Raw genomic sequence first — 10,984 nt, 5'->3', positions numbered from 1 at the left:
GTTGTTATTGATCATACGCAGATGCCTGTATTGTAGATCAATCTCTTGTATCTAAGCATTGGTCCTTTATTTATAGTGGATTCACTGATTAGTTGTATAATTTATGGAATGTGAATGGGAATTGCCGCGTCTAGTAGTAGCACATCTCCGGAACGCGCGGCAGTTGTGCTCTTCCCGGTCACGTCACGATGTACACCAGCAAGATTCGCCCGATGCGCATTCCGCCGATAGTAGTAATGAAGTTCTCTGACCATATTCGATGTTACCACGAGGTATTTGGCCAGTTCATACTTTTTGCGTTATACATTGGCCACGTGTTTATTTTGCCATTATCAGTTATCATAACATCGAATTCTGTTATGATAGTTCAGCTGTTCAGAGGTACAAAAATAGTAAAAAGTTTGGTTTTCTCACGCGAGAATTCAAAACATTTTGGTTTTCTAGCGCGAGAATTCAAAAAGTTTGATTTTCTCCCGCGAGAATTCTAAAAGTTTCGAATTCTCGCGCGAGAAAACCAAACGTTTTGAATTCTCGCTCGAGAAAACCAAACTTTTTGAATTCTCGCGCGATAAAACCAAAAAACGGCCCAATGTGAAAGATTTCTTATCGTTGCTTTAGCCGTACAGAAAATTTTTTTAGTATGACCCGAATCAGCCACCATATCACTGCGCCCGACTTCAATGAGAAAAATTATGATTGTCAATACAAGGAGGGACTGAAAAAGAGAAGATAAAAAATATCGTTTCTGTGCCAATCTATGAATCCTGGATGGCATTGGGAGAAATTTCCACTTGCACCACTGACACCTGGGGAGATTCTCGCACGCTCGAATTTATTTTTTTGACCCTTCAACCTTTGACCTGAACAAACACTTTCATATTTACTTTTTGATATGAAAAACTTAGAAGAATACAATAAAGAATATTTCTGGATATTAAATGTTATAGATATATTCAGTAGATACGCATGGTCAATTCCAATCAAAAATAAAACTGGTTTAGAAGTTACTAATGCATTAACTATTAAATTCCTCAACGTATTGTTCATTATTTGGGTCATTGTTCCATAATTCAATGGATTTCTTTGCTTTATCTAACTGATCTAAATATAATTGTAAATCTAGTTTGTCATGTTTAATCATATTTTTTTTTCTTTTCGAGTGGTCTTAGATTCTTCCAATTCCAAATTAACTTTTTATTATAATCATCATCCATATCAAATTTAGATATTGGTAACACGTGATCAATGTGAAAGTATTCACCATAAATATCTATATTTATTTTATCGTCGAATTGATAAACAATCCATGATTTTAAGAATTCATCCGAACAATCTAGCAAATTAGATAGTGTTTCTGAGTGTTTGTCTTTGCTGAATAATTTTGATACTTTAGATCTTAAACATTTTTTCAACTTGTAATTAAAATCTGTTTGATATCTTTCATTTTGATATTTATTTTGATACGCTTTATAATATTCTCTATTATCATCCCTCCATTCTCTCATGTATTCTGTCATATAATCTGGATGAATTTCTCTCCATTGTTTATTATTAGCTTTGCATTTTTCAGTATCATTTGTTTGATATTATTTATCATATATAGTCTACGACAATTTTTGCGATAATAACTTTTACCATCTTTCTTATTTTCATCTTTATCAAATTCTGCTAATGATTTATTTATTTCACGCTTAGAACATTTCTTATAGTATATATTTACAACACCATTATTATTGTTTACATTGATAGTTTGTGATTGTTCCTCCATTTATAATATATATTTTTATTAAAATTGATTAACTAGAATAAATTTTAACCTCATTGGTTACTGAATGATTGATTACAAGTATCACATTTATATATTTCTTTTTCATTCTTTAATTCATCTAATTTAGTTTCTAATATATCATCTTTATATTCTAATTTCAATTTATTATCTAAGTGAGATTTAGTTTTATTGTGTCTTGCTTTTTGAGATTTATTTATATTGATTTTACATGTTGGACAGCAGTACTTCTTATTTGCTTCCATTTTGATATCAAATATTTTATTAAAATTGATTTCAGAAGTAATTCATATATAAAATATTCATTTATAAAAATATTAAAGTAAATAGGAAAGTGTTTGTTCAGGTCAAAGGTTGAAGGGTCGAAAAAATAAATTCGAGCGTGCGAGAATTTATTTTTTCGACCCTTCAACCTTTTAATCATTACTACCAAGGGAATATAGATAAACACTCGTATTCAACATGAAACAATAATTTTTTCGGATTGCTCGATTAAGGACCCCCAAAACACAGTTTTCTGTATAGATCTATGGAGCGCCGTTGAGAGGAACAATTTGCCAAAAAGTCTGAAAAATGTCTCGATTATCCATTAAGCTATAATCCTTCTTTATCTGCCATATAAGAATAAACATTATTATTATTATATGTGACCAGAGTTTAAGAGTGCATGCAGGATCGTGTGACTGTCCGCGTGAGTGTGTGCGTGACATGTTTGGTGAAGGTATATGGCTGCATATGCGTATTAGATGTGTGCATGTCTGTGCGAATCTGTGTGCGCTGGGGGATTAGAAACTTTAAGAAGCCTTTGTTGGCTTCATCTAATCTCCTCCACATTATATCAAAATATTTCAAAATTGCGTATATTTTGAATTTCTCTTTATGGCACGTTGTAATTTATTGTGGAAATAAAATCATTATTATCATTATTACAAATGATTACTCCGAAGTAAATGGCAGCGCATACCTCATACTGTTACGATATATTACAAAGAAACCAGATTTTTGTTGCTAGTCATCACAATGCCATGCAGAGTATGTCGAAATTTTCGGTTAATCGCATAGTATGCGAAAAAATTCACACATGAATCCAATAAAGATGAAACAGCGGAGACGCTGTTAAGAATTACTATGTTTGTTATTGATGTCGTTTTATGTAAAGGGAATTTTGTTGCTTTAATGAATTGAGATAGTGAACTCGGTGATTCTAAAATAAAGAATACAACTGCCAGACCTATGACCATGTTAATAGTCTTTTTGTCGAGACTAGTCAGTGATTTAGTCGAATGAATATTCGACCTCGCTTTTAATGTAATCGATACCACGATAAGTAGTAAAGCGTTGATAAATAGAACCAGATTAGTTGGCAGCATAACAAATAGAATTGGATTAACAACGTTATTCAGAACTCTGTAAAGTTTAATATTTGTAGGCGGTAAAGCTCTTACAAGTGGAACACATTTGTAATTTGTGGTTGTTCCAACCTCACGAGTGAAAAGGTAGTACGAATTCAAAACGATAGAGTGTAAGGTTAGCAGTACTAAGGCCAGGTCAATATGCGAATTTTTCCAATTTCTCGCTTTGAAGTAAAAACTAATTGTGATCAGGCGCTCGAGGGGTATTACTGCATTTAACCAGTTGCGCAAAGCAAGAGTGCTTTTAGATAATAGAACAAGACCCAGAAAAATTCGAGGCATCACCGAAAAACTGCCGACTCGAAAGATAACCTTACCGAGAACTTTGAAACCGATAATATAGCGAACTGGCCCTTGGAAAAAATAAACGACTAGAAACGAAGAATCGACAATTGCCAGACATTTGAGCAGGTGATAACAGCGGTTGTTTACTTTCTGTTTGTAGAAAACAGCGAAGGTAATACCGTTCAATATGAAACCTAAAGTGAGTAGCGGAGGTACAGCGTAAACCTCAATATGATATCTGATAACTGAAGATAGCATTGTGTAAGAATCACACTGGTCGGACGTTGATAGGTTCGCCATAATTAGAGTTATATATAATATATAGCTATACCAGTCAAAACATACCAAAAATGATATTGAGTGATCGAGTAGATGCACTGCAATTATAGTGAGTGTAGAATTTCTCGAGTGTCATATTTATATATACTAATTGGATGTGTTAGAGAAAAAAGAAAAGCATCAGGTTTAAAGAGGAAAAAAGAATAGCATCAGCAAGTTTATCCAATTTCGAATGATTTGGTTGAAAAAAATGTTTGCTCAAATTTCGGTTATAATGGGTGAAAAACATACACAGGCTGTTACTATATCAACTCTCCTTATCTTCAAACATTCTTAATTTGCCTCGATATTTCCTCTGACTATTGACTACTTCATGTCGATATTCTTGTAGCCATTATTTCCAGATTTCACTGCTTCTTATTTTGATGTGACCACTGACGCACACTATAGCCGAACAACAAAGATTTCCAACGGAACACAGTGTGTGCGTGTTTTTGTTTCACAGTGTACGTATTTTCCTTTGTATATTATTTGTTTCTTGATTGTGTTCATCCCTAGAATGTAAATGTTTACGTTACGGGTCAATAAAGTTATTTGAATTTTGTACATAAATGTGTACGTGAAATATACGAACTGATTTTGTGTGCGTTCTCGTGGCGGCCACCATTCATTAACATACCGAGTCTGAAGTATATTGCCATTATGGCTCAGTTACTCGACGACAGTAATATAAAAGACTTCCACCTAATACATATACTGTTTTTCCGAAATTCTAATTTATTTGGCAAAATGATAACAATCCGATGAGAAAATTCCAACTGTCATGTCATCTCTCAACGCGTGGCTCTAAGCGCAGCCTACACAGCATTTACGTTGATAAGAATTCCAGCGACAAAGGTTTTTCTGTCGAGCGTTTGCACAAGTTCTTCCCCATCCAAAATTACCCGTATCGTCACCATAAGGGCATTCTACAATTGAGAGTTAAACAAACAATAAATCTAAATTCATTCACTCTCAAAAAAGAGAGCGATTTATCTGTTAATAGAGACGCCGATAGAATTTTAAGAAATAGTTATATAGGATGTTTTTTTGTAATGATATCTAGTCGAAAAAATAATCACATATTTTTCCATATCTTATACAAAGCTATAAATGATGAATCAAAAACAGAAATTTAAACTTATTCACATTCAGTTTAATTTACTTTGAGATCGTGGAATATTTTGTGCTCAAAGTAGATTTCTATGATTTGTACTGTAACATTCTTGAAAATCATATTGGAAATAAATATACCGGTATTCGATGATTTGACTCCAATAAATATTCAATCTAGAGCAAAAAACAGATTCTTGAATCAATTAATCCAAAATTAGTGATTATAGATGTTTAACTGTAATACGTTTGCTTACTAGGGTTTCCCGTAGCGTGTGCCCTGCACATTGCGCAACAGTTCGCAAGGACCTTCGAATATCTTGCACACCACTGAGGGTTCATGTTTGTGCACGACTTTCTCCAATAAGAAAAATTAGGATTGTCAACACAAGGTGGGACTGGAAAAAGACAAGATAAAAAATATATTTATAGCGTTTCTGTGCCAATCTATGGAATCATGGATGGCTTTGGGAGAAATGTCCACCCCATGTTCATATTTGCACCATTGGCACCTACAGAAGATCGAGCCATATGTGCTTAAGGCATCATTACTTACGAGGAGTCCAACCTTTAAATCGCTTACAGGACGCGCAACATTTCTTTTTCACCAGAGGGTTAGTCGTGCATTCCAGGCCTCCCATGCGAGAACAATACTTGAAGTTGGTCCTGAAGTTAGGGTCATCGGAGCATTCTGAAACAGCAGCAATAGGATCACACCGTAAGTAAGATTCAGCAGACGAGAATGTTTGAAATATATTCGGGGCATGCGGCAACGAAATGATGCGCTTGTAAAATTAGAACGAATGAATGTTACCTTAAAATATCAAAATATCAAGCAGCACTAAAATAATGATTTAATACTTACGGACGTGTCGCATGTCACTCACACAGTTTCCATTATGGCAAACCTGTCAAGGATAAACGACAAAATTGAAATGACTCAGTTATTTAGTATTCAATTAAACAATTAAGATTTCTAAGAAAACGTACTTTCGCATCGGCGCATCTTGTACCAGTAGCTGCGGCTTCATATGTATCGCTGCATCGGCCTCGATTCGGATCAAAACACCACAGTTTGGCGCAAACAACATTAGAATGGGATTTCTAAAAGGTGATCAGCGAAAAAGATATTACCAAGATTTTCTAGCTTAGCAATGAAGAGCAAGATGAGCTAAGCGGTGATGAACTATTAAGTAAGTTGTTTGTAATTTATCTGAAAGAAACCATACTAAAGTAATATCTGAAACTGATGTAATCGATACCAAGAAATAAATTGTTGCATTACGTTTACGGATTGAGGTTTCCTGGCCGCTATACTGAGTATCGCATATTTTACGTATCGCGTGTTAGGCCTACCTCACAATAATACGAATCGTCCCCAAATATTTGTCGACATTGGTCGTTAGCATCGAATAATTCTCCGGGCAGCTTCTCCAGAACATTGTTCCATTCATTTTCACCAACATTCACTTTCAGGCAATTCCTGTTAACAAACCGGAAACAATTTTACCCATGATTATATAAGTCAACCTAACCAACAATACTGTCTGATTTTAACCATGTTAGAACTCGGTCGAAAGTATATTGTCATGGGGCGTACGATATGACGAATCTCAAAGAACATTCCTGCATTTGTCTAACAATTTCCATTTCTTTTTATTCTATGCTGTTACCCTTCTCGATTTTGATACGTACGGTGTGAGTTTTTTTAGGAATGCGTCGATCTGGCTGCTGGTGCAAGGCGAGAAGCTGAATGGATTCAGTGGCGTTTGTGGCGATCTCATTGCAGTGTAAGGGGACATGATATAGTTTTTATTGAAACATTTTCCGGTATCATGCTGAGCTCCCAAACTAAAGAAACACCAATAGACAACATGTAGTTAACGGTAATGTACAAGGTGAATGACATCCTTCCACGGCGGGGATTCGAACCTGATGGCATCGAGCTAGGTGTCATTGAATGATTTCTCCAAGCATCGAGATTGCCACGGTTCGTGCTGCGGTTGAGTGTAACGATGCCATTAGGTTCGGATATCTCTGCCCAGGAAGGATGGGCGAATGCGTGGACTAATCCAAATAAGACAGTTCGTAGAATACTAATGATTACATGTACGTACCTGTGAGCAAGTTCGTGAGCAGCGATACCAATGGAAGTCATGCCTCCGAATGCCTCAATGACCGAAACGCTGGATGGTTCACAAATACTCTTATAGTAGGTCGCACCTGCAGTAGATGAAAATATACCGTATTGTTATATGGGTCTTCCAAGTAAATTTGCGAGTCATTATGCGTTCTTTCACGTACCTAATGTACGATCTCCGGGGCGGATATGAACATCATAACTACAATGCAAAGAAATTACCTTAAGCGGAATGCAATTCATAATCACGTGAAATATTTGCAGCCTCATACTTACCCGGTAAACATCATGGCGTGGTTGTGTACAGGGAGCTTTGTCTCTAGGACCCATCGCCTAAATCTATTCAATGCTAAGTTCACGTAGATATGCACGCAGTTGCAATTATGGTTGGCATTCCAGTTCAAGTTGCTGTTGATGTTACTATTGATATTAGTATTGATATTTGTGTTGCTATTTCGTTTTTTCAGTTCCTCAAAGCTTCTTTTGGCAACTGTTACGCAATGAGCAGAATTCCAATTCCAATTGTTGTTGTTATTGTTGTTGTTGTTGTTATTGTTGTTGTTATTGTTGTTGTTATTGTTGTTGTTATTGTTGTTACCACGCTTTGTCAACCATGCACATCTATCCGCCCACCCGAACATGCCGTTATCGTTAACGTTATGGTTGATATTCGTATTGATATTAACGTTGGTATTTCGTTTTTCTCGATCTACAAAAAATGGTAGAACTTCACGTAAGACACGAAAATAAAGAAAAAGCAGATTTCCCATCTTTGGCATCTTATGTTCATTCTACCTAAGTAGGGATTCGAACCTGGTGGAATTGAGACTACAATTGCTCGACAGGCTAGTCTATGCCACGGGCCGATTCCATACGTATACTATATTAGCCAATTATCATAAGCCAATCAAAAATCCTGTTTTATTTCAGGCAGTTTTTTTTTTCATTTATCCGTGAAATTATTATGTATCGTACATGCGCACTCGCGCTAGACGGGCAGGCTTTCGTGCCATGGCCGACTCTAGCGGTGCCATCACGTTAGAGCAGTTTATGGTTGAACAAATTTACCTTCCGATTCACTTTCATCTCCCCGCTTGTTGACTACAAACATGTTACTGTACTGAATACCCGGATCCTCGGTGAACGGCGATTGAGCTGCTTCCTATTTCAACAAGATTTCATCATAAAATATGAACGTTTCTGACACGGGAATATAGCGAATTCATTTTGATTTCCAAATTAGCAATAGGGATTCATTTTTCTGAGGTCTTTTCTTAGGTTCCAAAATTGGGCTGACTTTCGACAAGTTGTTTTCAATTCTCAAGGACGTACGTTATACGCAACAAGTACCATATCCAACGAATGGAAAGTTCAGTTAACAGGTCAAAAGACTGAGATGGTCATGCCTACCTGAGCAATGTAGAACCCGGCGAGTCTTACGTACAATATAAAATCGGTGCCGTATATACTCGAGTATCGGAGGTCGACCTTTTGAAAAAAGAAAACAACGATCCACAAAAAAGAAGAAATTAAGAAATGATTGTTGCAATTAGTAGTAGGCTGTAAGATAACAATAAGACATACCCCATTGATTACACCGGTAAAATGTTTCTTGATTGCCGAAATTCTGTCCGATTTTGAGCCCATGTCTGCAAACCTATAGGACGCAAAAACAGCCGAATATACAAAATATTCAATGGAAATATAAATCATTTCATCTTTTATCGGACCTACTTGAGCCATATCCCATAGTCGGATACAACCAGGATGTCCACCGTATATCTTGTCCGATCATTCTTATTAATTTTCAGATATCTATTCCAGTTATCGTAAGTGTTCCAGTTGAAATGAGGACCCCAAACGTCTTTAAGATTATTGTTGCTATTATAGTTATAATTAGTGTTCCTATTGATGTTAGTGTTGCTATTATAATTAGTATTCCCATTATAATTAGTGTTGCTATTGTAATTAATATTTCTATTGGAATTTGTATTTCTATTATTGTTGTAATTAAAGTTGAAATTGGAGCCGCGTTTGTTGATACTATCAGCGGTTGAAGTACTGGATTTTAAGACATTTTTGATTCGTTTAGCGAGATGCTCGTCGCCTGAAATAACCATCGAAACGAATTAACATAAGCAATATACAAGTACGTATGCATATTACGTTAGAAAATATTTTCATCCACAATGTCAGTGGCGGGTGCAGTAAACGAAATACTGTTAATCTAGCCTTTAACTTAGAGCTCCTCTGCATGAGAATCCGTATGAAATCGTGGGTGATTAGTGTTAAGGTTAGTCTAACCACGATTTCCTGCGCCCATCTATGCTTAACAACAGTTTACTAACCACGAGAAGCGCCAACCGGGTTTTCCTGCAAGCGGCCCTGAGATCGTAGGCGATGGACGAGGATGCACAAACCTACCTCCTATAGAACCTGGGACTTTGCGTTTAATGAAATTGTGTTCATTTTTTTCATTGTCGATTGACGACACCAAATATTCGTAGCCGTTTTCTTTGGCAGGAATGGTCCCATCCTGAAAGCAATTTTGCAGAAATTGCAAGATATTTTTACTCCATATATACTGATTTCGTACTTCTCACATTGCATGTTGCATGCGGCCTAAGGCATTCCAACAGGTGTAACTTTTGATACAATTGAAAGAAATTTTCGACTTTATACCAGAAGTCGCTTGTAGGTGCCATCGCTTCTCTTGGTGGCAGATACCAACACTGCGGTCTTAGTATCGGGATCCTGGTAGGCTGCATAATCACTATCCTGTAAACGAATCGCTACATCTTATCAAAGCCTGTGGCAGACACAGCAAATTTAATCGGCGAATTTATCTTATATTCATATTCACCTGGGTGGAATATTCAGCTACTTTTCCGGCTTCATCGGCAACATAAACGGGCGCGTTCGCGTCAATGTGATCACGTCTGCCGAGTCGTAGAACGTAGTTATCTCCATCTAGATTAACGCGGTACGCCAGTATGTCCGGGTGACGTTTGCTATGGTCAACGGCTACGTCACGAAATGCAGTTGATACCTGGCTTGAAGCAGCTGCAAACGAGACAATCGATACCACGATTTGAAAGATGTTTGGTTTTGTCAAGTTAGGGTAATTGAAATGGAAAACAACCCCCCTGTCAAGTGAGGGTAATGGAGGGGCTCCTAGCCTCAGCACTTGCAGCTGTGTACAACTTTAATCAAAGCTTTGTGTCCCTCTCCATGTTATCAATCTTATAGATTTTGTGAATTATAAAAAGAAATTGTGGAGAAAATAAATCATATATCATATCATATATCATTGAAACCGAAAACAACCCCTCCGACCAAAGTTTATGGAAAAAACAACATATCAATTGGTCTAAAACATTTCCGGCTTACCTGTACCATCGTAGAAAACAAGTCCCAATAGGACAAGAGCCCAGGCGTGAGATGACAGCATATCAGCTTCGAAATGATTTCGGAAATGGATTGGACTACTTATATATAGTAGGGTAGATTTGTTGTTGCGGATCGCCGATTTCAATTTACGTTCTGACCCGACTCCGACTCGCTTGCAAAGCCAAGCGTATCATTCCAAATATTGTGATTGAAATTGTAAATGTGTACAAAATATATCAAAGGATTACTGAATACGCGTACGCCTTTAACTAAATTATGTTATTCAAAATCACTATACATAATACGAATAATTGTTTTCGACGTTACTTTATCTCGTTGGTTTTTTGAATGTAGGCATAAGTGTACTTGGGGATTCTTAAATAACAAATAACAGCTACAGTGCCATATCTGTGACCAAATTAAAAGCCTTTTCTATCGAGAGGTATAATTACATATAGCCAGTTTTGCACTGCAAGAGCGGCTTTAGAAAATAGTGTTACACCAAAAAAAAATACGAGCCATCACCGAAAACCGCCGACT

At 36.6% G+C, this 10,984-nt stretch overlaps 1 protein-coding gene across 2 annotated transcripts; it reads right to left on the bottom strand.

Annotated features, from left to right (window-relative positions):
• Positions 1-4,526: 4,526 nt before the first annotated feature.
• Positions 4,527-10,513, bottom strand: LOC141905393 (uncharacterized). 2 transcript variants are annotated; one of them, XM_074794238.1, is made up of 18 exons: positions 10,445-10,513; positions 9,918-10,117; positions 9,737-9,832; positions 9,479-9,590; positions 8,789-9,161; positions 8,639-8,711; positions 8,465-8,542; positions 8,123-8,216; positions 7,331-7,763; positions 7,219-7,256; positions 7,032-7,137; positions 6,610-6,765; positions 6,271-6,397; positions 5,905-6,018; positions 5,780-5,822; positions 5,471-5,605; positions 5,172-5,312; positions 4,527-4,730 (listed from the first exon to the last, which is right to left on the bottom strand). In XM_074794238.1, exons 1-18 carry the CDS (start codon positions 10,503-10,505, stop codon positions 4,609-4,611), a joined length of 2,502 nt encoding a protein of 833 aa, XP_074650339.1. In that variant the 5' UTR covers positions 10,506-10,513; the 3' UTR covers positions 4,527-4,608. The 2 variants fall into 2 exon arrangements, with proteins under 2 accessions (XP_074650339.1, XP_074650340.1); XM_074794239.1 differs by lacking the exon at positions 4,527-4,730 and adding an exon at positions 5,029-5,091.
• Between the last annotated feature and the right edge of the window lie 471 nt (positions 10,514-10,984).

Source organism: Tubulanus polymorphus, chromosome 5 (assembly GCF_964204645.1).
Source record: "Tubulanus polymorphus chromosome 5, tnTubPoly1.2, whole genome shotgun sequence".
Classification (NCBI taxonomy): Eukaryota; Metazoa; Nemertea; class Palaeonemertea; order Tubulaniformes; family Tubulanidae; genus Tubulanus; species Tubulanus polymorphus.
This window is presented reverse-complemented; position numbering and strand designations above follow the sequence as displayed.

Bases quoted from the DNA above. Each gene is read 5' to 3' on its own strand.
- LOC141905393 (XM_074794238.1), bottom strand. From the start codon at position 10,505: ATGCTGTCATCTCACGCCTGGGCTCTTGTCCTATTGGGACTTGTTTTC. The intron at 8,217-8,464 runs GTAGGCATGACC...TTGTTGAAATAG, and splicing joins CCGGGTTCTACATTGCTCAG to GAAGCAGCTCAATCGCCGTT. The intron at 5,823-5,904 runs GTACGTTTTCTT...TATCCTTGACAG, and splicing joins CAAGATGCGCCGATGCGAAA to GTTTGCCATAATGGAAACTG.